This window comes from Eumetopias jubatus, unplaced genomic scaffold (genome assembly GCF_037043125.1).
Source record: "Eumetopias jubatus isolate StellerSeaLion01/CBP00866 unplaced genomic scaffold, mEumJub1_p1.0 scaffold_15, whole genome shotgun sequence".
NCBI lineage: Eukaryota > Metazoa > Chordata > Mammalia > Carnivora > Otariidae > Eumetopias > Eumetopias jubatus.
This window is the reverse complement of record NW_028274821.1, coordinates 95,140,135-95,165,322: the sequence shown is the minus strand read 5'-3', so window position 1 is coordinate 95,165,322 and position 25,188 is coordinate 95,140,135. Positions and strand designations below refer to the sequence as shown.

Here is a 25,188-nt window from a genome sequence, read left to right as displayed (position 1 = left end):
GTATCCACAGGGACAGGGGACAGGGCTGGAGGAGGGTCACTGCCAGAGGCTGGCAGCAGGATCCCAAAACTTGGGCCGTGAACGTGTGCACTTTCTTCAAGGAGGGCAGGCCCTGGGCTGCTTTAAGCAACAGCCACCCTCCTGGCCTGGCCTGAGCGCGTCTGCTGGTGGGGCCTCCCTACCTTTGGCTCCCAGAGATGGGAGCCATCAGGACCCCATCTTACAAAGGGGAGCCTGAGGCTTAGAGGCTAGAAACCCATGCAGCTGATTCTACCCAGTCTGTAGGCCATAGAAACAAGGGCTGTGCCCAAAGGTGCTCAACTCATGGCAGGTGGGGACAGAACCTGCAGGGGGTCAGCCAGGGGAGGGGACGTGCAGGGTTTGCCGGGGAGCTCAGCACAGGGGGAGTGTTCCTGGCTCTAGCATGCTGACTGTCGGGCTTCATGGGTCACAGGGTCACCTACCCTAACCCTAACCCTTAACCCTAGCCCCTAACCCTAACCCCAACCCTAACTCTAATCAAACATCATGCTCAATTTTGAGGACTGACAGCTCTACTCTGAAATCAAAAACAAGTCCATCATGCTGGCTTTCACTCATTGCTCAGTATCGTACTGAAAGTTCTACCCAGAATGATAAGGCAAGAAATCCACATGTGGAAGAAAACAGTAGAACTAGGTCTATTCAGAGACCAGAGATGACATCATCTTATAGACAGAGCTTCCTAAACAATCCACAAATGATTACAGCCAGTTAATATCAATACACAAGAATCTCTCTTATTTGTATACATTAGCCATGAATCATCCAAAAAATAATTTAAGAAAACAATTCCATTTTAGGGAACATTATCATTGACAAAATACTTAGGAATAGATGTAATCAAGGTGCAAGTCTTATACGCTGAAAATTACAAAACATTGCTGAAAGAAAGGGAAACCTAAATAAATCTGAGGACCCCACGGTGATGAAAAGACATACTATTGAAAAGATGGCAATAGTACACAATGCAATGTGGAAATTCAATGTGTTCCCAAGAAAATTCACAAAGGCCTTTGGAAAGAACTGCACAAGCTAATCCTAACAGTCATATGGAATTTCAAGGGACCACAAAACAGCCAAAACAATCTTGAAAAAGAAAATCAAAGGTGAAAGGTCATTCTTCCAAAGTTCAAATATTAATACAAAGCAACAGTAAATAAAACATTTTGATACTGTCATAAAGGTATGCATTCACCCTGAAACAAATAATACATTATATGTTAATTGAATTTAAATTTAAAACATTTTTAAAAATAAATCATTTTTTTAAAAAAGATATGCATACACATCAGTGGGATTTAACTGAGAGCCCAGAAATAAACCCCTTCATCTATGGTCCACTGAATTTTGACAAGGGTGGACAACATTACACTGGGGGAGAGAAGGGTCTTTTCAACAAAGGGTGCTAGACAATTGGCTATCCGTGTACAGAGGAATGAAACTGGACCCTTACCTCACACCACATATAAACATTAACTCAAAATACATTAAAGGCTTAAATGTAAGAGGTAAAACTATAAACTCTAGAAGAAATAAGTGGTGATGAATCTTCATAACCTTGGATCTAGCAATGCTATTAGATCTGACACCAAAGCGTAAGAAAGCAAAGAAAAAAATAGATAAAATAATATCCTCAAAATTAAAAATCTGTTCTGGGTGCCTGGGTGGCTCAGTTGGTTAAGCGTCCGACTCTTAATTTTGACTCAGATCATGATCTCGGGGTCATGAGATAGAGCCCACGTCAGGCTCCACACTGAGTGTGGGGCCTGCTTAAGGTTCTCTCTCCTTCTCCCTCTGCCCCTGACCACTCGCACACTCACTCACTCTTAAAAAAGAAATGTAAAAAAAAAAAATTAAAAATCTTTGTACATCGTAAGATACTATCTGGAAAGTGAACAGATAGCCCGCCGAATGGAAGAAAATATTTGTACATTATGTATCTACTAAGAGTCTGTTGCCCAGAACATGTAAAGAGCGTTTACAACTCCTCAGCAAAAAGACGACCCATTTCTTAAAATAGACAAAAGACTTGGATAGACCTTTCTCCAAAGAAATCATACAAATGGTGAAGAGCACATGAGCAGATGTTAAACATCCTTAGTGTTTATGGAAATGAAGGTTTAAACCAGTTAGATGTCCTTTTACACACAAGAGAATCTCTATAATCAAGGAAACTAAAATAACAAATTTTGGAAAGGATGTTGAGAAACGGAAACCCTTACACCTTGCTTGTGAAAAATGGTGCAGTCTATGTATAAAATATTTTGGCATTTAGGCAAATAGATCAAAGGAGAACGACCGTATGGTTCAACAATTATACTCCCAGATACATACCCCAAAATTGAAAGGAGAAGTACCCTTATTCAGCGCAGCATTTGTCACCGCAGCCAAAAGGGGAAGCAACCCAAGTGTCCACTGACAGCCGAATGGATAAACGAAACGCGGTGTACACAGCACGGAGCACGATTCAGCCTTAAAAACGAAGGGGGCTCTGACACAGGCGACACCACGCACGAAGCGGGAAGTCATCACGCTGAGCGACATCAGCCAGTCACAGAAGGACAGACGCCCTGTGGTCCCACTTACCGGAAGTGTCCCGAGACACACAGTACAACGTGGCTGCCGGGGCCGAGGGGAAGGGGACGGGGAGCTGGCGTCTCCCGCAGACAGAGCCGCCCTCGGGGAGAAGGAAGAAGTTCTGGAGAACGACGTGCCCCCGCGGGACCCCAGCTACGGCCGGGAACGGCGCACCGGACACGTTCTGAGGGCTCGGTGGCGGGTCCGCGGGACGGCGCCCCGTCGGGGGTAACACGCCCTGAGGCACCCCGCGGGCGGCGAGGACACGCGGCTGGGGTCTGAGTGCGGAGAGGGAGGGGCTGCGCTGCGCGGGCGGGTTTCCCGCAGAGTCGGCTCCTCTTCAAACCGCCACGTCCGCGCGGCCCCGAGAAGCCGAGCCGCCGACGTTCGTGCCGCAGGCGGAGCCCCGCCCCGACCCCGACGGTGCGGCCGCGGGGAGGACACGCAGGGCCGAGGCCCGGGGAGCGCGAGCGCCGCGGCGGGGGTCCTTGGAACACCTGTCCTCGCCCCGGAGGAGGAGGGCTGAGCGCGCATGCCCCGCACGGGTCGCGGGGCGGGACTCGGGCGCCCCCTGCGGGAGGTGGGGACAGTGCAGGATGCGGTGCGCTCAGTTCCGTGGAGGCACCTGTCCCTTCTGGGGTCCAGCTGAATCCATTACATTTGGGAAATTCGAACTGAAATGGAGTCCAATTATCCCCTGACTTCTCCAGAAATAGAAACTATTAATTAGAAACCGTACGGAATTAAGTGAAATGCAGACACAGGCTTTACAACTAACACCAAAATTCATTTAAAATTGTAGATAAATTTAAAATGTAAAACTAGCAAAATAAAGGGGGCTCCTGGGTGGCTCAGTCAGTGAAGCGGCTGCCTGCGGCTCAGGTCGTGATCCCAGGGTCCTGGAATCAACCCTCCGTCGGGCTCCATGCTCAGCAGGGAGCCTGCTTCTCCCCTGCCTGCTGTTCCCCCTGCTTGTGCTTGCTCTCTCTCTCTCTCTCTCTCTCTCTGTCAAATAAATAAATAAAATCTTTCAAAAAACAAAAAGTAAAAAAAGGAAAATCCACATGGTCTTGGGTTCAGTGATGAGCTTTAACACACAACACCAAAAGCCAATCCACAAATGAAAAAAATTGATAACATGAACTTCCTAAAATTAAAACTTTTGCGGGGCGCCTGGGTGGTTCAGTCGTTAAGCGTCTGCCTTCGGCTCAGGTCATGATCTCAGGGTCCTGGGATCGAGCCCTACATCGGGCTCCCTGCTCAGCGGGGAGCCCGCTTCTCCCTCTCCCACTCCCCCTGCTTGTGTTCCCTCTCCCACTCCCCCTGCTTGTGTTCCCTCTCTCGCTGTGTCTCTCTCTGTCAAATAAATAAATAAAATCTTAAAAGAAAAAAAACTTTTGCTCTGTGAAAGACCTTGCTCAGAAAACTAAAGACAAGCCACGAACTGGGAGGAAATATTTGCAAAGCGCAAATCTGGTAAAAGATTTGTATTCAAAAAATACAAAAGACTATCAGAACTCAATGATAAGGAAACAAACATCCTAATTGATAATGGGTAAGGATCTGAACAGATGCCTGGACAAAGAAGATATTCAGATACAAAATAAGCATACAAAATTATGTTTGACATCATCATTAGGAAAGTACAAATTTAAACAACAGTGAGACAGCCAGTACTGCACACCTATCACAAATACTAAACTCCAAAAACAAGAACACCAATTGCTGGAAGGTGAGGAATGGCAGCAACTGTCCCTTCAGAAGACATTTTGGCCATTTTTTCCAAACCTAAGTTAGTCTCATGTTAAGATCCAACAATTGCACTTCTAGTATTTAGCAACTGCTTTGAAAAAACTATTTCCGAACAAAAACTCACATGCAGTTATGCACGGTAGCTCCATTCATAATGGTTACAAACTTAAAGAAACCAGGATGTCCTTCCATTAATGAATCCATAAGCAAACTAAGTGCATCCATGTGAAGGAAGCAGAATATGCCATGCAAAATATACCTCTTTGGCACAAGGGATATTTGGGCTGATTAATTTTAAGAAACGCCAGACATGGGAGAATCTCTGAAAACTGGGTAAAAGTTGCCATTTGGTGAGTGAAATGTACACTTATAAAGGAACACCCCATTTGTAAGCCTGTCTCCCTCTGTATCAGGAACAGAATTACTAAATCTCAAGAAACTCTTACCAAAAGAGAAGGCACAGACTTAAAGCTGTGTAGCAACCATACCCTCGTTTACTGTGCTCACCTGATAACATCCCTTAACTGGCCTTCCCACCACCCAAAATCTTTTGGTCGTTAGCTGAAGATAGCATTTAGGGTGAGGGCTGGGCCACTTCAAGGAATTACACCATTTTCCTGGGTATCTCCCATGAATACAGGACATATGCATGATATTAAACTTTGACTTGTTTTTCTCCTGTTAATCTATTCAGCAATAAAAAGAAATGAACCATCACCCCATACAATCACATGGATGAACTTTACATGTATTTTTCTAAGTGAAAGAATCCATTCTGAAAAGGCTGCACACTGAGTGACCCGATTTGTAGGAGATTCTGGAAAAGGCAAAACTAGAGATGATATAAGGATCTGGGAGTGAATTCCATGATATTTTCATGATTTATACCTGCCATTAAGCATTTGACAAAACCCAAACCTTTTGGGGCACCTGGCTGGCTCATTTGGTGGAGTGTGCAACTCTTGATCTTGGGGTTGTGAATTCGGGCCCCATGTTGGGTGTGGAGATTACTTAAAAATAAAATCTTTAAAAAATACAAACATTTCTACATCCCAAAGAGTAAATAATAATCTACAGAAAGTAAGTTGTTTAGGATGTGGGAGTGTCACAGGATGGTGTGGGGGCCAAGGGCAGGCTGCCCCAAATCTGCCACTTTGACATACAGATCATTTTAAATAAAAGTTACTTAAGAGACAGCCTATGCAATGAGGACACTTAGACCCTCCTCTGTCCCCCTGGGAAGGAAATCAATCTCCCATGTGAAGATGTCCCTGTACCAGGAGGTAAAGACATTTCAACATCACCAGAGATGGGAGATTTGGAGCCCATAAGGCTGTATAAACAACCCTTGTTACTTTTTACTAATTTACGACCCCAGCCCAAATTTTGTTTAGAATTCCTTACTAATCGAAGCTCCCAAGGTTAAGTTTTCTTTGTCCTGTGATTTCATCACAGCTGTAGTTTCTCTTTGTCTAAAAAGTATAAAACCTGGCTTCCTTGGTCATTTCTTTAGACCTCAGGTTCATTATTGGGTCTCCATGTGCACATCATTGCACTTTAGGTTTTTTTCTCCTATTTATCTGTCTCATGTCAATTTCTTTCTTCATCCCGCGGTAAGAACCTTGGACCAAGGACAATTTCTTCCTCCCCTTCAATGGAATACAGAACGTGACACATAATCTAACTGTATTAGAAACATATGGGGGGGAAGAACCCTCCCTGTAGGTTGTATGACAAAAGGTGCTGACCTAAGTAACTTTGGAAATGAATGGAATCTGTAGATTAAAGAAAAAATGTACTGTACGTATACAGTGGACTCTATTTGATAAAGTTCTCTGCCATCAGAGTGGTAGCTAACAGTTCTGAAAACACCACATCTGTAATCTGGTATGGAGCAATGAATTAAATAAAGGGCCGGTGGTGAGAGCCAGGTTTGTCACTGTTAGAGTAGGAAGTTACAGATCAGCAAAGGGAGAAGATCACAATCTCCATGTGGTGGCGGACCAGGTTGGAGACATCAGTATAAACTCGTCCTTAGCTTAATATGGACGCAGACGGTTCCACACAGAAATCTTTATCATTAGGTGTGTCGACATAGGTGGGAATACAGGCATATATTGCCTTGCATTGTCCACTGAGCATGGACATTTAGCTCCCACGTGTAAGACTTTAATACCATTCTCTACTACCCAGAGCTCCTTAAAGAACTTGCTGACGCTAGAACTTGGACAGTAAGTATAGGAGCCAGGATAATCTTGACGTATCAGAAAGTAAGGAAGTACCAAGAAAAGAGCCACAGAGATGGAATGATGTCAATGGAAAGCAGGAGCCAATGGAAAGTGCTCTCCATCACCAAAGGAGGAATGAGCCAGCGACCAAACACTGAGGTGCTGGAACATAACCTACCCTGGTGTCCGTGCTGGTAAAAATAAATGATTCTTTTTAAGATTTTATTTATTTATTTGAGAGGGAGAGAGAGTGCATAAGCAGAGGGGAGAGACAGAGGGAGAGGGAGAAGCAGACCCCCCCACTGAGCAGGGAGCCCGACGTGGGGCTCGATCCCAGGACTCTGAGATCATGACCTGAGCTGAAGGTAGACACTTAACTGATTGAGACACCCAGGTGCCCCCAAATAGACGATTTTTTAAAAAGAAACCACAGGGCCAAAATGGAGTCACTTACGTCAGGAGACCCAAGCCAGCAAACCAAGACTTACTACCTGACCTAACTGCAGTTCCACACACCCTCACCTCCACGTAAACTTTAACCAGTCAACCTGGAAAATGAACTGAATGGCCCCTTCTGTTCCCCTTAGGAGGGGGACATTGCCTAAAATAGTGCATCCTTTTCTAGTAATTTCTTTTTTTCAATGCCCTCTCTGCCTTTAAAATCCTTCCCCTCCCTGCAGCTCAAAGGAGCCCCTTTCTTTTTGCTAAACGGGATGCTGCCTGTTTCATGAATTGGTCAATGAAGCCAATGGGACTGGGATCTTTTAAATTACTTTGTTGCCTTTTTATTAACAATTTACATAGCTTTTTATAAGGAGGATTGAATAGACCTCTCCTATAAGAATTCCAACTAATAGATGCAGATACTCAACCATTCATCAAGTAAATGGAGCTAACTCTCCTCTCCTAAAGTGGGGGCTCAGGGCAGTTGTCTTCCTGCACATGGGAAAGAGTAACTTCCTGGTGGGGAAGCCTGACCAATGCTGCCTCAGCCAGGTGACCAACGTTAAATGGGCAGTGACAAGTGTTCCCTTGTTGTAAAGTAACGACAAAGCACTTTACCTCCCTGATCTGCTTCCTCAAAACCCCATAACCCCAGTCTAATCAGGAGGAAAACAAGTAAATCCCAATGGGGGACTTTCTACAAAACGCCTGACCGGTCCTCCTCAACACTGCCAAGGTCACTGAAACAAAGCAAGTCTGAGAAACCGTCACAGCCAAGGAGAGCCTAAAGACACATGATGAGCACATGTCACGTGGTGCCCTGCATGAGATCCTGGAGCGAGAAAAGGTAGAACAGAGGGAACCTGAATAAAATACGGACTCCCGCTAAAAATAACATATCAATATTTGTTCACTAATTGTGACAATTTTGTAGAAAACTAGAAAAAGCGGAGAAATCAGGGGCGCCTGGGTGGCTCAGTCAGTTAAGCGTCTGCCTTCGGCTCAGGTCATGATCCCGGGGTCCTGGGATCGAGCCCCACGTCGGGCTCCCTGCTCCACGGGAGCCTGCTTCTCCCTCTCCCTGCTGCTCACCCTGCTTGTGCTCTCTCTCTCTCGCTCGCTCACTCTGTCAAATAAATAAATAAGATCTTTAAAAAAAAAAACAGACATTAAGGGTCAAATAAGGGAAACCTATTGCATCGGACTGGAAGCCTAGAGGAAATGGGTGATTTCCTAATAAAAATGCACAATAATAAAATGGACGCTAAAATAAGGAAAAAACAGGCAGACCAATTAGCCATCCAGGGCCTCATCTTACTGCTGGTTCTCCTCTCACTGTTCTGGGGTTTTCCTCTCCTAGGACAGAAAAGGAACAGGGACAGAACTGTTCTGGAGCTGCCCTTAGACCCGACCCCACTCACTGTCTTCCTCTCCCCCAGCCATACCCTGCTCAGCGAGGACACTGTGCGCAGGGAGTCTCAGGGATTGTTGATCCTGATGTGTCACCCAGTTCTTTTTTGGATGGCAAGGGACTGGACACACTTACTAAAGTAAAAGAAGTTAATATTTTTTAATGGTAGAAATACCTTAATACTTGCAAGAGACAAGAGTGGGTTTGGACCTGGCAGGCCCAAAGGCTCACACTCTCACAGTGTGACCTAGACACACTCCAACACTCCATCCTGCTAGGTGCCCTGGGGTGGCCCCATTCATAGGCACAGTCTCTCTCACTGCATCTGGGGACTCCCACAACTCCAGGCTGACACCCACTCACCATCCATTCTACTGGGAAGGGTTTCTCTTTCCCTTGGCTTCCATGAAGTCATGGCTTTAAGTGTCTTTGGCCCGGCTTGGGTCACACTCTCATCCTTGAAGCCATCAGAGCACCCAGAAAATAGAGAGCAAGGGGTTGGGTAGACTTGGATCATACACCCATCTCTGAAGTGGGTGGAAAGTGGGGTCTGCCCTCTGGAACTGTCTGGATGGTAGGCAGGTGACATGGGGTTCCCAAAGGCAAGCTGAGGTGCTGGACTTGGACGTGAGAAGAGATGCCAGGCTGGGAAAGCAGCAGATTCCGCATCACTGGTGACTGACTGCACGGCTTTGGAATCTGAAGCCCAAGGAAGGAAGGGGTCACTTCATTAGGGTCACGGGCTGCAGCCGCCCATCCAGTGCTCTTGCTATTTTCCCATGACGGCAAGGCGCTCTCCCACTTGCTGAAAAAGCAACTTTGCTGTTGGTAGGAAACTCAAGGCTCCTGCCTTGGATATTGGGTCCTCACACCTCAGAGACTGGAAGGCACACAGACCTCACTCTTCTCCCTGGGAGGAAGGAGCCCCGGAGTCACACCTGCCCCCCACATTAATCGCTCCTCCCCAAAGAACAAACTGGCTCATTCTCCAGTCTCTTCTCTCTCTTTTATGAAGAACAGAGAGCAAATGTGAGGATAATAAGGAAAGTATCGCTCATTGAAACAGTGGGAGGCTCAAGGATAATTCCACACCACAAATCCACACATGGCAGACTTTCTGGAGGCCACAGTCCCTGAATCATGCATGTGACTCTCTGAAACCAGGCAGCCTCACTGAGAAACTGCCTGCTGGGAGGCACAGTTACTCCCATAACCTTAATTCTTAACAAATACGTATGTCAAAGGTTTACATCACAATCGGGAGGCCAAAGGACTGCAGGGTCAGTCTGCCGAATGGCTGTATGGCTGCTGTGGACAGGGCCACATCCAACATTTGGAGGGTTAAGAGACGGTGAAGGAGGAAGCACTTGTCTCAACCACACAGATGTTGGGAATGGAAACATCCTGTGGGGCTGTCTACACTGCCCATGGGCCTGTTAACACTGCCAGGAGCATAGTCAGCTCAGTAATGGCTGTGGGGGTTGTCAGGACCCTTTCTGGCCTGAGCTGGAGGGCCACAGATGCCTCCCTGGATGGTCAGAGGCCAAGGGCTGTCCTGTCTACTGCCTGTTTCCTGCCAATCACTCAGATGGGACGAAGGATCTAGCCAGCGCCAGGGGGGGCCCCCAATAGCCCGCAAGAAGGCCGTACATGGGGGCGGGCAGGCCACGGCAGTCAGTCCTATATGAATCCATTCGTGTCTACAGAGTGCCCTCGTGGGGTGGGGCCGTGCTGGAACTTGCGGCTGCCCAGGCAGAGTGGGGCCAGCAGCACCCTTCCCAGGTGGGAGGGCGGAAGAACCCTGTATAACCTCTGAGTCCCCCTATAACCCCTGACTGGGGATGAGTTGGATCTCAGTCAGTGATCAGGTGGACATTTCACTTTTCTTCTGTCTGAGCCCAGGAGTGAAGGGCTGAAAACCAATGCTCCAGCTCACCTCTGACTCGTGTGTGACCCTGGGTGAGTCCTGTCTACCCTGGAGGCCCAGGGAGTTGGAGGAGGGGGAAGAAAGCCAATTATGCTTAAACCTAACCCCGATCCAGACCCTGGCCCTGACCCCAACCCATGACCCTCACCCCAACCCCACCCAGATTCTCAGGCTGATCCACACTTGCATCATGAACAGGCCCAAATCAGTTTTAGGGGGTTATTTTCTCCGGAGAGCTGCTCGGCTCTGCACTCCTGCCCACACGCCCGTGGAGGTGGCCCTGCCTTCTGAAGACGCACAGGTTGCTGACTCCCACACCTCTTGCATACATCACCCAGCAGCATGGTGGGGTTTGTTTTGATTTTTTGCTAAGTTTTATTTTAATCCAAGGACTTTGATTCATACAAAATGTCATTGTAGAAACAATAGCAGAATCCAAAGTCTGGGTGATCAATATTACTCAGGCAGCAAACTCGTCAATCACAGGATTGTTTTAAAGCAGGTCCCAGTTGTGTTGCATGGTTGGGACTTCTTTTTGGGTTTTTTTTTTTTTTTAACACTGTTCTTAAATATAAAGTTTTGCAACAAACCTTTGATTTATATCAAATATAATTAAAAATTAACAAATGAGTACATTGTATCAAAAAGTACGAAGATATACATTTCATGCACATACTTGTATATATGTATATATGTATATATTTTACATGCACACATAACTTATTCAAACTACAGCCACTGCTTGACTGGTCCAGATGCAGACAACTGGTTAATGCATTTCAAATTTGGCAACTCACTATGAGATCTCAGTGGAAACATATGATAGCTGAGAAGAGACGATACAGAAACAAAATCCAAAGTCAGGAAAACAAGACACAGTATCTCTTCCCCCACTCCCTGTAGTTTTCACCAATTCCAGTGTCTAGAAGAATCCAGACAGACCGGTGAGGCTGTGTGGGGCTAGAACAGTGATTCTCCACCCAACATGGTCTGGGAAGCAGCTGTGGTTCTGCACAGAATGGATACATTCACAATAACATGGGCCAGAGATGAAACATCAGTATCAAAATACACATCCTTCTGCTTTGCAACAGGAACAGAGCTATCTCATGCAGAGTCTGAGATACCATTCCAGTTATTATTTCCTATTGCGGTAAAATACTCTGTAATCTTAAAGTTTCAGAGTGTTGTGCCTTCCAGTAAGGAGATTCTATAAAATGGTTTGGTCACAATCATGCTGAAACCCTAGAACAGGTGGTGGTCTTACATGATTTATTTCTATTGAATGTGTGTCTTTTGTTGCATAGCCCTATGGGTTAACGACATCCACTCACTGGGACACACCTCCACACAGAGAAACGCACACACACGTCACAGGCCAAGTTTCTTTAAGGTGAGTCATGGGGCAACAGCCAATGGGAACACTCAAATGATCCAGCGAAGAGATCATCTGACATTTCCAAACACGGAGGATGCACCAAAATCTAATCATCTAAATATTCCTTTTGTTCACGAAACAAAGGGTCTCCCGGCATTTTATGCACAGCCTCCTACCTACAGTGTTTCCCTTTTGACAGTGGCCATGAGGTTGGATTTCCCTTTTGCTTCCTGCTTTCCCGTGTCTTGTGCCACAGTGCTGGGCTTCAGATGGCTCCTGCCTGAGCCTCAGTCGCCAAGCTTCTCCTTGCCCCATCGCTTCCTCCGAGTTTTGGCCTCATTTCAGTCAGGCTGTCCCAAGTGCCCGCACCTGCACAGACACAGGCCCTCCCTCCTGCCCCGCCGGGTCCATCTCCACTCCCCCACCTCTCCCTCTTCCCACGACCTCTCCCTCTCTCTGGCCTTATCTGAAAAGAAACTTTCACAACAGATACCACGCCCTCTTTGGCAGGCATCCCGTCCCTGAGATTCAGATGTAGAACAGACTGAAAACACCCCATACAAGGACACGCTCTACACTGCTCTGTGGCTTCCCAGGAAACCCTTCCACTCGTGGGAGGAAAACAGGGAAATGGTCGCTTCGTTTCCAACTACAACCGTCCCACTGGATGTTATATGAGTGTTCTCCATGGACACCAGCTTTCTACTTGGTTGATATTTGGAACTGGAAACAGTTCCAAGGATTCACCCACGCTTCACACAGGCTTCACATCACCGCCCCCAGGAGCCTGGCACGAGAGGGCTCGGAAGTCAGGCACTTGGTCGAGAGCAGCAGAAGCCAGGGGAGCTGGGGGGCCACCCAGGCTGGACGCAAGAGCATCTCCTCGCACAAGCCACACACACACACACACACACACACACACACACACACACACACACACACAACCAAAGAGCTGAGAGCTTCCTACAGGTTGGATTTTTTTTTAAGTTCTGTTACTATTTCCTTCCCCATTTTTCTGTTTTTCTCTTCTTTCTAGATCAAGTGTATGGAATTGACAAAAGAGGGAAGGGTGTTTCGATTAAGAACCAAAACCAACAGCAAGAATGTTTTCCAGATTTGGTCCCTGTCAAGGTTGACAGCATCTGGGAGAGGACAGAGAATGTGTGAGTGTATTTCTGGTGTCCATCTGCTGTTTCAGGTACAAAGAGCCACGCCGGATGTGTTTGTGTTTGTGGGCGCCGACAAGAATGCACGGAGCCACAGGCCGGGCTCCCGAGGCTACTGCTGTTGACCATCAACTCTGTCTTATCTGGCCAGGCATGTAAACATGCCTGGCTCCGTACCACACACGTGGATAAAGGATGGTCTCTACCAGATCCAGACCTCCTAAAAGTGGCCCCGGGCACACCCCCCAGACGCTGGGAGCCATCACACAGGATTCAGACTGACAGGGTCCCACTCAGCACATGCAGCGACTTCCCGTGTAGGGTCTGTGGTACAAGACCCAGGCAGGCAGCATACAAGGGGACAGAGAGAGCCACGTCCCTCTCCGAAAGGGCTTTAGGAATTGGTCCAGCGTGAAAGAGGAGGTGGGGGCGGGGGGGGGAGCCGCGGGGCCTCCCCCCAGCTGGCCCCAAAGGCGGGGCCCCTCCTCCCAGGGGCTGCTGCCCCTGCCTCGGTGCCCCTGCACATCCCTGGGAGTCCAGCGTGGATGATAAAACTCATCGGCTGGAACGCGCCCACTGAGCAGGCGCGCGGCAGAGGTGCGGCTAGCACCAGTGGTCTTGGTCGGGGTGGTGGTAGCTATGCCGAACCCGGCCGCCCGAGCTGAGCCCCAGAGTGCAGTGGTAGCCGTTGGGCACGCGGCGGAGGGGGTGCGACTGGGAGGTCAGGGAGGACACATAGGAAGTCCGGGAGGAGCGGCCTGAGTTGGTGGCCACAGCCTCCTCGAAGGTAAGCGTGTCCTCGGGCTGGGTGCGGGCAGTGTCCTCACTGTCCAGACGCTGCCCCAAGTAAGGGTCAGAGCCGATCCTAGAGCCGGCGGCCAGGGGCTGGCTGAGGGGGTCTCTCTGGAGCAGAGCATTGTGTTCGGAAAGGCCACGGCTAAGCCGGCCTGGGGAAAAGGTGGGGAGGCTGGTCTGTGCCCCAGCAAAGTGGACAGGCGAAGAGTTGGCCGTCTTGTAGGTGACACTGGGACGGGGGGTCAGCGGAGTCTGGGGGAGCTGCCTCCGCCCACCACGGCCAGGGGTGCTAGCACCGGATGTTGACAACAAGGGGCTCCCGTTCACTGAACCACCACCCTACAAGAAAATAGAACAGAGAAAAAAAAAAAAAATCAAAGTCCCAGACCAGAGGCCAATGCATGTGAGAACCATGGAGATGGGGGGTGAGGCATGGAGAGAGGCAGGCACCCTGGAAGGGGACCCGTAGGGTGTGTGGTGGAGGGGGGAAAGCCGCTGGTGCCGGTAGGCCTGGGGAGGTGGTTGGGGAACAGTGGGTAACAAAGGGACAGGCACAGCTCAGGGAGAAGGGAGACCAGAGGCCAGTCCAGGGCAGTTGGGAGGGGAGGATCGGGCTGGTGCGGGAGGAATGGAGCAAGGAGGGGGGAGCGCAGACTCGGGCCTGGGAACCAGGACATGAAGGAGGATTCGGAGCATGGTGGGGGGGGGGCTCGTAAGGAGGGGCAGTGAGGGGGGTCCTGACTTACCGGTCTCCGGGGTCCTGGCTCCTGCCCAGCTGTTGGTGATGTGGGGTGGCTGCTGAGGGAGGGTTTGGGCTGCGAGGGCTCCCGGCCCCCAAAGCGGTCACAGGAGTAGAAACGCTGTTTCTCCGAGGAAGAGGAAGAGGGCTGCCTCCGCTCTTGGGACCGGCCCCGCTCCTGTCTGCGCTCCCTCCGGCAGCCTGTGGGCCCCTCTCCCGGGGGTGGGCCTGGCCCTGCAGCACTGCTGGGTGCTGGCCAGGAAGAGGGGAAGTCAGAACAGCGAGCCAGGTGGGGAGACAGACCCCCAGCCCAGATCCGGTCCCCAGGGCCAGCAGGGGGACCCAGGGGGAGAGCTGAGGTGCGTGGGTGATCCTGCCTGGTCCCCAGACCTGGGCCTCACAGCCCCCTACTCAGGGCCGTTTGGATGGTGGAAGCACAGAAAGGAATGCCTCAGGCCCTGGCCATAGGAGGGACCCCCGCACGCACCGCCATCTGTGTCTGCGGACAGGCTGGGCCCCTTCTCCAAGGACTTCTGCTTCCTCTCCCTGCGGCGATGGCAGCGGTGGTGGTGATGGGGCGCAGCCTGGCTGGCTGGGGCACGGTCCAGGGCAGCGCTGCAGAGATGAGCCACGTGGGGACGCTGGGGCGCCAGTGTGGAGATGGAGCGCTTCATGGGGCTGGCGTTGGGGCCCGGCTGCAGGTGGGATGTGGGTTGGCACACAGTCTGAGAGGGGCCTGGGGCAGGCTCCAGGGCGGCACTGCAGGCCTGGGGTTCAGGAACCACCAGGCCCCTCCCTCTCCCCAGAAAGCTCTTCTCCACCCAGGCCCACCCTTTCTCCCAGAGCACGCTGCACAAGGTGCTGTCCGTCTCTGCCAGCGGGGCCCAGAGAGCTGTTGGCCTCAGTGTCCCTGGGGGACAGGGAGGATGCCAGGAAGAGGGAGGCCGCGGGCCTGGCTGGGAGAACCCTGAGGGGTGGCTGCGTGTGATGGCCCTGCTGGGCCAGGGCCATGGGGCTCCTGCCCTGGGCTGAAATCGGGACCTGCGGAAAGAGGCCCTCCAAGGGGAGCTGACCCACAGCCTCCACTCGGCGTCCTCAAGCTGGCCGCCCAGCGGGCCAGGCTCAGGAAGGCGAAGAGGGCGGGAGCCACCACCAATGGGAGGCAGAGACAAGTTTAGAGAATGAAGTCATTTGGAATGTGCAGAACCAGGAACCACAAAAGGAGGCAGGGACAGAGCCAGCCGCAGGCAAACACTGAAGGTCCCCGGCTGGAGGAATGCCCCTCTAAAGCCCCTCACCATCCCAGGAAGTGAAAGCAGGGCCCCCTGACACAGCCTCAGGTCTGCAGGCCCCTCTCTGAGTCCTTGTGAATGGGCCCACAGCCCCCTTGCCCTGGAGCTTCCTGCTCGGTACTCAAAGCATCCTCGAAGGAGCAGGGGATGCCGCCTCCAGAGTCCAGAGAAAGAACAGGGCAGGCCGGGCGCCTGGGTGGCTCAGTTGGTTAAGCGACTGCCTTCGGCTCAGGTCATGACCCTGGAGTTCCAGGATCGAGTCCCGCATCGGGCTCCCTACTCAGCTGATCCTCCCCCCCTCATGTGCTCTCTCTCTCTCATTCTCTCTCTCAAATAAAATAAAAAAATCTTAAAAAAAAAAAAAAAAAAAAAGAGGAACAGGGCAGGTCATCCCCAGAGCATCCATGGGGGAAAGGGAGGACCAAGCTGTGAGGCACCGTGTGCATGGCGGGGGGGCCGGGGGGGCAATGCAGGCTGGCGTGGGAGAGGGATGTCCTAGAGAGAGGGAGAGTCTGGGTCAGGGACACTGGGCTGGGAGATGGAAGCCCCAGGGCCACCGCAGGAGGCTGAGCACCGGTGGGTGGTGGGGATTCCTGGCAGGCCTCCGAGGACTCTGGCTGCACCTCTTGAGACCATCATCCTGGGAGCTCCCAACAGGGCTGACAGTGTCCAGGCCGCAGTGCAGGTAGGGAGCCCTCACGCGGGACACAAGCCCTCCCCAAGCCAGGTCTCCTCATCCCCCACGCCCCCACCCTCCCATGACCCTGGCCCTCCCAGACCACCCACCTGAGTCTCTGCAGCCAGGCGAGGCATGGAGGCCGCGCGTCCCTGGCTCTCCAGTCCGGGTTGGGGCTCCCCGTCAGGACCTCTCAGGGCCATGCTCTGCATCTGGACGTCCACAGCCTGGGCACACAGCAGCCCGCAGTCACACCGGCCCCCACCCCACCCTCACCTTCCCCCCCATCCTGGGCTCCCCGCCACACTCCTGCCATCTCCCACCATCCCTGTCTCACCCCAATCCTTATCTCATCCCCCATACCCAGCCTGGCTCCCCAGCCCTGGGAGCCCTCACCGGTTTTCCTGGCTGCACCACTGGGATCTCTGTAGAGTGGCCACGCTCCAGGGGTGGAGCCATGGGTACCTCCTGGGTCCTCTGAGTACCCCAGGAAACAGACTCCTTGATGCCACTCTCCTGGGTTTGTCTGTAGAGAAGAGAGGATTGTGCTGTTGGCTCAGAGGTCTGTGGGCCATGGAATGCCCACCAAGGACCTGGCTCCAACCTGCCAGGAACCTATACTGGCCCCTTCTACTCTGGGTTAGAAGCAGCCCAGACGCGTGAGGCCCTTCAAGTACAGGCTCTCAAGTGGCCACACAGCAAGGGATGTGGACCCAGTACCAGGGCTCAGAGTAGATGGGCAGAGAGGGCCCCCGGACATGAGTCCGAGGGAGGTCTGGGCCCACCGCTTCCTGGTCTAGGGACACCCGGCAGGTTCCTCGGCCCTAGACAGGGCCTCCCAGGAGTAGTGGGAGGCCACATGTGCACAGCATGCATGACGCAGAGTGCGGACATCCTGTCTACACTGGTGCACAGCAAGCCCTGAGCACTACGTTAGGGGCAGTGTAGTACTCAGGAAAACCTACCTGATTAACAGTCCAAGACCCACAACCAGGCTGCAGAAAAGAATATCCAAACATGTACAGATGAGGAGGAAATCAGGAGCCCTAAACATGCATGTTGTGCCCAGCCTGGTACCAGGCCCCACACCTTAGCCCTTGCTGGATGAGGCAGAGCACAGGCCCCCCTCTTTGGGCTCAGCCAATGATTTCCTTTAGCCAATAGGGTGTTAGCAGACCTGGGACCCTGCTGGCCCTGAGGGGAGTGGCTGAGAGGAGCCTGCCTGCTACCACCCCCCAGCGACACACGGTGCAAGACAGGTAGGTGACTGTTAGTTCGCAACACTTGGTTTTGGGTGGTTCATTACCAAGAATTATTGTGGCAAGAGTTAGGGGTTAGGTAACAAGGACGTTACCAATTTGTCTACAAAATACAGTTGCTTCAGAAATCACTACTGGAGTGGAGATCTGAGGAAAAATGTCTTAGAGGAGTTAGGAAGACTAGACACACACAGGCCGTCAACAGAATGGGGTCGAAACAAATCATTTCTCAACGGGCAGTGAGGAAGCAGAGGCAGAGGCCCCTCACCGGAAAGGGAAATGGGCACGCACAATGGGAGGTGACAGTGGGAACCACCGACTGTCTAAATCCACTGACCTCAGTGCCATCAGAGGCACCCGTGTAACGTTTCGGGAATTAGCTTTGGAGTCCACCACGGACCGCTCCAGCAGCCCGCCTGGACTAGCTTTCAGGCAGCATCCGCGGGGAACCATTTGGGGGGAGGTGGGCATGGGGTGGAACAGAGAGGCCAGTCTCCCAAAGTGGTGATGGGACCTGAGGGCTCCATGTCCTGCAGCACAGCCTACAGGGAGCCCCTCTGGGAGGGGGAGAAACCAGGAGTCCTGCCTCCTCCGTGCACCTCGCACCCTGGCCAGGTACTCACACGGCCCCGCCGTTGCTGAGGGACGCAGAGCTCTTCTGCCGAAGGAAAACCCGGGCTCCTCGGAGCACAGCTGGCTGTGTCTGCTCCAGCGTGGCCTTCAGAGGGTGGAACAGGGACACAGGGCCCATCTGTAGAAGGGACGTAGGGAAGAGGAAGAGCTCTAAGGGCAGAGACAGGTGTGCCAGAAAGCTGGCCTGACCCCACAGCATGGGTTGGTGCTCCTTCTGCCCTGCCCCAGCCCTACACAGGAGGTAGGAGGGGGCTTACTCCCAACCTGGCCTGTGAGTGACATCAGGAAAGTCATTTCACCTCTTGGAGCTTCAGTATCCCTACCTACAAAATCTGGGGACCTCATCCAATTAAAAATGGTAAAAGGTTTCATCTCATCATCAACTTGGATTGATGGGTAGAGGCTGCATGAGCCCCGGACTGAGCAGAATTCTAAGGACACTTCAGGGCTCGGGGGGCGGCGGGGGGGGCAATGATGGGTGTCTGCAACAGACAGGGGAACGGGGGATGTGGTGTGGGCATCAGATACTTCCCATCCCACGATGGGTGAACGTCCCTGTAAGCTCCAAACCAGGCAACTTTCTAGACAGAGTCTACGTATGGTCACTGATGGTTTGGCTGCGTGGGAAAGTTGTTATCTTTGAAGGATGACATCAGGAAGATGGGGCCCCAAACCAGCCCAGTCAGAGTCATGAGTGGAAGAAATCATGACCCTGGACCCATCAGTTTGAATCTCTCTGGTCCCTGCCAATGTGCATGGTAATCAGGTTCTCCTCGAACCTCCCCAAACAACCTCCTCAAATATTCTTCAAACTTCTTTCTTCTACCACTTAAAACAGTGGGATCTCCAGGGAACATGTCCTCACCCCTTGTCTACTGCTCCTGAACACTAGGTCTCCATGTCAGGGGGCCCCCGGTACCAGCAAGAGACCAGCCGTTGGAAAGCACTCAGGCTGTATGGGGTTTCTGACTTTGGGGCCGGAGAGTGAGGCTACAGTAGGAACCTCTCATCTTCCTTTTCCCGCCGTGCAATCCCCAGGAAGGATGTGGGTTTCCTCTGCCGTCAAAACAACTGATGGGTGCCAGAGTCTGAGGTTTACTTCTTGGAAATCCCGGAACTCGGTACCTGGGACAGGCCTCCCGTGGCCTGGTGAATCTGGTCTCTGGTGGTCTTGTTCTGTTTGTAGAAGTCAAATATCATCAGAGCTGCGTACACCTTTCCTACGGTCATCTCATCGGCTGGAGGGAGAGAAAACAGAGGGTGGGGTGTGGAGGAGGAAGGGGAGGTGGGGGGGCAAGGGAACAGCCTCCACCACAGGGACTCCTGGACATGCTCAGGGAAGGGCACAGGGCTTGGCCGAAGTTGCATCTGTGGACACTGAGCACGTGTCCTCTGGAGCTGTACTGACTCTCCACAGGGCCCTCCATCTCCTCCCAGTGAAGTGGATGCGGGGTTTAATCTTTAAGCACCTCATCTCTAACTGTAGGAGTCTCCCTGCTGTTCTCTGGATTTTTTAAGTATACACCCCCACCAGGAACGTGGGTGACTGTGGTCAACAGAATAACGCCCAGGGAATCCCTTCCCACAGTCCCTATGCACCCACTGGTAAGACCGTTCTCCCTGCAGGTGGAAACTAAGTCTAGACTATTGACGAGGTCACCCTGGCCCAGGCCTCCTGGCTCTGCCTCTGGGAGGGACAAAAAAGGGGGGTGAACAAGGAGAATTTCTTGCCCTCACTTACGTTTATGGGGTGGCACCAGTAAATCCAGGGTCTTCTGGGGCAGATTGGCCCACACAGAGGAAATCTCCTTCCTCAACTCTGCATCACACTGATGCTGCTTGGTGCCGGCTGGGGCAGGACAAGGGTGTGGAGGGGAAGAGAGATGTTAGGAGCTGTCTCACGGGCCCCCTGGGGGAGCCGGCAGGGAGAGGTGTGGTGTGAGGGGAAATGGGGCAAGGACCGTGCCAGGAGAAAGGGCAGAGCGGGGAGAAGCACGGCCACGGCGGCTGTCGGAGCGTCCCTGATGGGCACGTGCAGAGACAGAGGCCTGTGTGCGTGGGCCCTGGGAGTGGAGAAGGGATATGGTGGCGGTCCAGCTGTTCGTCCAGCCATTCAAAACTATCAAGAGAGCACCCTCCCGTGCCAGGGACTATTCTAGGTGATGGAACAAAAGCAAAGGAGCCGCCTTTGTGGCACCATGTGGCTTGACTCAACAATAAAGTGGCAGTAAGTTCAAAACCTAGTGTGTTGGGTGCAGAAAAAGCTTAAGTAGGGAGGGATGAGAAATATTAGGAGGGCTGAAATTTTGGACAGGGTAGTCAGGAAAGGTCTCATGAGAAGGTGGTGTGTGTGTAAGACCCCGAAGGCAGAAAAGGACCAGGGGTTGCAAAGGCCTTGGTGTGTCACACAACCAGCCAGGAAGGCAAGGCTCACTGAGCGGGGGGTGGGGGTGACGGGCTGCAGGGAGCAGATGTTGAGATAGGAAGCAGCAGAGCGTGATAAGCAGAGGGATAAAATACTCTGATTGACCTTTTTTTAGCATCAGGTTTACTATGGTACAATGTACATACAACGAAATCCACCCTTTTCAGTTATCCCATTCTATGAACTTTGGTAAATCCATAAAGCCACACATCCACCCCACAATCGAGTCATGGTATATGGCCCCACTGCCAAAGTCCCTCTGTGCTCCCTTTGTAGCTGACCCCTTGGCCTCCTCTCATCCCGTCCCATCCCTAGTGTGTTTTCTGTCTCGGTCTGTTTTGCCTTCTCCAGAATGCCACACAAACAACGTCATCGGGTGTATTGGCTTTTGGGTAGGACTTCTCCACTCAGCGTGGTGCCTTTGAGATTCAGTCCACGTTGTTGAGTGTATAAGTAGCCTGTTTCTTTTGACTGCGGAGTACTACCTTGTGGTATGGATAGACCCCAGTTTGTTTATCCATTCACCAGTTGTGAGCATTTGAGTTGCTTACATTTTGAGGAGATTATGAAATAAAGCTGTGAACATTTGCATATAGTTTTTGTGCAGATGTATGTTTTCTTTTCTTCCCACTTGGGAGTGGGCTGGCTGGGCCGTACGGTAAGGAACTGCCAAACTAGGATCACAAGAATTCCATATTATGCATTCTCACCAGGACTTAATATTGTCATTTAGAAAAGTATTTCAGTCGCATTAATAACCATGTAGTGTTATCTTACTATGGCTTCATTTTGGATTTCTCCCATCCAAGTACAAACCAGGCCCGACCCTGCTTAGCTTCCGAGATCAGACGAGATCGGGCGCGTTCAGGGTGGTATGGCCGTAGACTTCATTTTGGATTTCTCTAATGATTAATGATATTGAGCATCTTTATAGGTGTTTCTTTGCCTTCCATATATATATTTTGGTGACAGGTCTATTCGAATCCTTTGCCCATTTTTATTAGGTTGTTTATTTTCTTACTACTGAGTTGTGACAGACCTTTATCTATTCTGGAAACTGAACCTATATCAGATACATGGTTCAAAAATATCTTCACCAATGCTTTAGCTTTGTCTTTTCATTTTCTTAAATGTCTTTTTGAAGAGCAAAAGTTTTTAATGTTGATAAAGTTCAATTTTTCAATTTTTCTTTTATGGCTCATGCTTTTGGTGTCTCCAAAAATCTTTGCCAAACTCAAAACTGCCAAAATCTCTCTCCTGTGTTTCCTTCTAGGGGTTTTATAATTTTACATTTTACATTTATGTCTATGATCAATTTCAAGTTAATTTTTGTAGGAGGTAAAAGGTATGTGCTATGGACTGAATTGTGTGCTGCCCCCCGTTCACATGTTGAAGCTGGAACCCTCATTGTGACTATATAAGGCCGAGAAGGAGGCAATTAGGTGAAATGAGGTCAGAAGGGTGGGACCCTGACCCAGAGAGTTAAGTGTCCTTATGAGAAGAGATACCAGAAAATTTGTTCACTCTCTGTATACACTCAGGGAAAGACCATGTGAGCACACAGTGAGAAGGTGACCACCCTACAAACCAGGAGAACAGGCCCAGGAATGAAACTTACCTTCCTGGCACCTTGATTTGGACTTTCAGCCTCGAGACTGTGAGAAATAAATTTCTGTGTTTAAGCCACTCAGTTGTGGTACTTTGTTATTGGCAACCCAAGCAGACTAAGACACTAAATGTCAAGATTTTTCCCTTTTTTGGATAGTTGTCTAAATTTTTCAAGTACCACTTGTTGAAAAAATTATCTTTTCTTCATTAATTGCCTTTACAACTTCATCAAAAATCCATTGGCAATGTAAGTATGAGTCTCTATTGTGTTCCACTGACCCATGTCTCTGTCCTGTCACCAACACAATACGCCTCAATTGACATGCTTTATAGAAAGTCTTTGATTCAGGTAAAGTAAGTTTTCTTTGTTCTCTTTTCAAAATTGTTTGTTATTCAAGTTCTTTTGCTTTTCTAGATACATTTTAGAATTCGTTTATACATTTCTACCTAAAAACCTGTTGGGATTTTGATGGGGTGAACATTTATTCTACTGATGAATGTGGGAAGAACTGACATCATGACAATATGGAATCTTCCAATGCACGAAGATGATGCAGTGCTTAATTTTTAGATCTTCTTTGCTTCTTTCAATGTTTTGAAATTTGCAACATACAGATCTCACATATATACTTTTTAGAGTTATCCAAAAACAAAGAAGTACTTCATGTTTTTGGTATGATTTTAATGGAACTTTTTCCCATTTCAATTGTTAATTACTAATATATAGAAATACATTTTCTTCTTGCACACTGACCTTGTATCCTGTGACCTTGCTCTATACTTGTGGATGGTTTTAGTTACTTTTTTTAATGGCTTAAGACAACAGAAATTGATTATCTCAGTTCTGGAGGCCAGAAGCTCAAAATCAAGGTGTCAGCATGACCGTGCCTCCTCCAAATGTTCTAGTGAAGAATTCTTCCTTGCCCGTTTCTAGATGTTGGTGGCTCCCAGCCATCCTTGGCATTCCTTGGCCCATAGATGCCTACATTTTATTCACTTTTTCTTAGAGTCTTTCAGATTTTCTCCATAGATAATCATGTCAATTGTGAATACAGGCAGTTTTATTTCTTCCTTTCCAATTGGTATGCCTCCTATTTCTTTTTCTTAACTCATTACAATGGCTAGGACCTAACGTATGATGTTGAACAAGAATGGTGACAGTAGACATCCTTCCTTTGTTCTTGATCTTAGGGGAAAAGGGGTTAGTCTTTCTTTGTTAAGTGTGTCATTCGCTGAAGGTTTTTCATAGATATCCTTGATCCGATGGAGGGGGCTTCCTTCAGTTTCTACTCTATGCAGAATTTTTAAAATCATGGATACTGAATTTTTGTGAAATGCTTTTTCTGCATCTATTGAGATGATCATATAGTTCTACTTCTTTGATATATTAAATTATATTGATTGATTTTTTTATACTTGAACTCAACTTGCATTCCTGGTATAAACCCTACTTTTGTCCTAGAGCAAACAGATATATATACAGCCAGACTCAATCTGAGAAAACTGGGTTGAATATTTTTGTGTCTACAGTCATGAGGGATACTGATCTGTCACTTTCTTTTCCTATAACGTCTTTGTCTCATCTTCTGTCGGAGCAATGTCAGCACAATAAGTTGAGAAATATCCTCTTTTTCTCTACTTTCTGGAAGAGTTTATATAGAGCTGGTATTATCTCCCCCTTAAATGTTTGGTGGACTTCACCTATGGAGCTAACTGGGCTGGGGATTTTCTTTGTTGGAAGGCTTTTGACTATAATTTAATTTCTTTAATAACTATAGTGCTACTCAGATTCTCTCTTCCTTTTTTTAACCCACTCAGGTTATCCATTCTTGAATGAGCTTGATAGTTGGTGTCAAGGAATTTTTCCATTTCATTTAAGTTGTTGAAGTTATTGACAGAAAGTTGTTCATAAAATTTCCTTGTTATCCATTTAATGGCAGCAGGACCTGTAGTGGTGTTCTCTCTTTCATTCCTTATATTGGTTATTTCTATCTCTTTTTTTCTTGATTGGTCTAGCCAGAGGTTTATTAATTTTATTGGTTTGGTTTTTAACATGATCATTCTAGCTGTTCTGTTGCAGGCAGACAAGAACAGAGGCAGACCAGTCAGAAGCTACTCTAAGAATCGAGTCAAGACCCAAGAGAGAGGGGCTTGGACCGGGAGCTAGCAGTGGGAGAGGACAAAGAAGTGATCATATTCTGGTATATTATGAAGGTGGAGTCAAGAGATATGACAAGAAACCATATATGGATCAAAACTGGGAAAAGGATTAAAAAAGAAAGAAAGGAAAGAAAAAGAAAGAAAGAAAGAAAGAAAGAAAGAAAGAAAGAAAGAAAGAAAGAAAGAAAGAAAGAAAGAAAAAGAGAGAGAGAGAAAGAAAGAAAGAAAGGAAAGAAAGAAAGAAAGAAAGAAAGAAAGAAAGAAAAAGAAGAAAGAAAGAAAGAAAGAAAGAAAGAAAGAAAAAGAAGAAAGAAAGAAAGAAAGAAAGAAAGAAAGAAAGAAAGAAAGAAAGAAAGAAAGAAAGAAAGAGAAAGAAAAAGAAAAAGAGGAGGTAAGAATGACTCCAGAGGTTTTTGTCTTGAGTGACTAACTGGAAGAACAGAGTTTCCCCTGATGGAGACGGGAAAGATCATGGGGAACATGTGGCGATCAAGTTTGGGCAAGTGAACTTTGGAATGCTTCCTGGGTCTCCAAGTGGAGACAGTAAAAATTCACATGAGAATGCAGAATGCAGGTCTGGAGTTCAGGAGGAGGCCTGCACCAAAAACACAAAGTTGGAATTCCCAGTATTTAGAGCCATGAAAATAGGTGGAATGACAAACGTGGCAAAGGGAAC

At 49.3% G+C, this 25,188-nt stretch overlaps 1 protein-coding gene across 6 annotated transcripts in view; it reads right to left on the bottom strand.

The window, feature by feature from the left end:
* Nucleotides 1–13,464: 13,464 nt before the first annotated feature.
* The window catches only part of CACNA1B (calcium voltage-gated channel subunit alpha1 B), a 181,394-nt gene continuing 169,670 nt past the window's right edge, over nucleotides 13,465–25,188 (bottom strand). For 4 of the 6 annotated variants that reach the window (XM_088019210.1, XM_088019211.1, XM_088019212.1 and 1 more), the window contains 8 exons: nucleotides 20,061–20,168; nucleotides 19,445–19,557; nucleotides 18,310–18,437; nucleotides 16,824–16,953; nucleotides 16,538–16,654; nucleotides 14,947–15,154; nucleotides 14,467–14,711; nucleotides 13,465–14,059 (listed from right to left, as the gene is read on the bottom strand). In XM_088019210.1, the coding sequence (XP_087875336.1) occupies nucleotides 13,529–14,059; nucleotides 14,467–14,711; nucleotides 14,947–15,154; nucleotides 16,538–16,654; nucleotides 16,824–16,953; nucleotides 18,310–18,437; nucleotides 19,445–19,557; nucleotides 20,061–20,168 (1,580 nt within the window). In that variant the 3' untranslated portion in view covers nucleotides 13,465–13,528. Of the gene's footprint in view, nucleotides 14,060–14,466; nucleotides 14,712–14,946; nucleotides 15,155–16,537; nucleotides 16,655–16,817; nucleotides 16,954–18,309; nucleotides 18,438–19,444; nucleotides 19,558–20,060; nucleotides 20,169–25,188 lie in introns of all 6 variants that reach the window. The other 2 variants (XM_088019213.1, XM_088019215.1) reach the window with 2 other exon arrangements.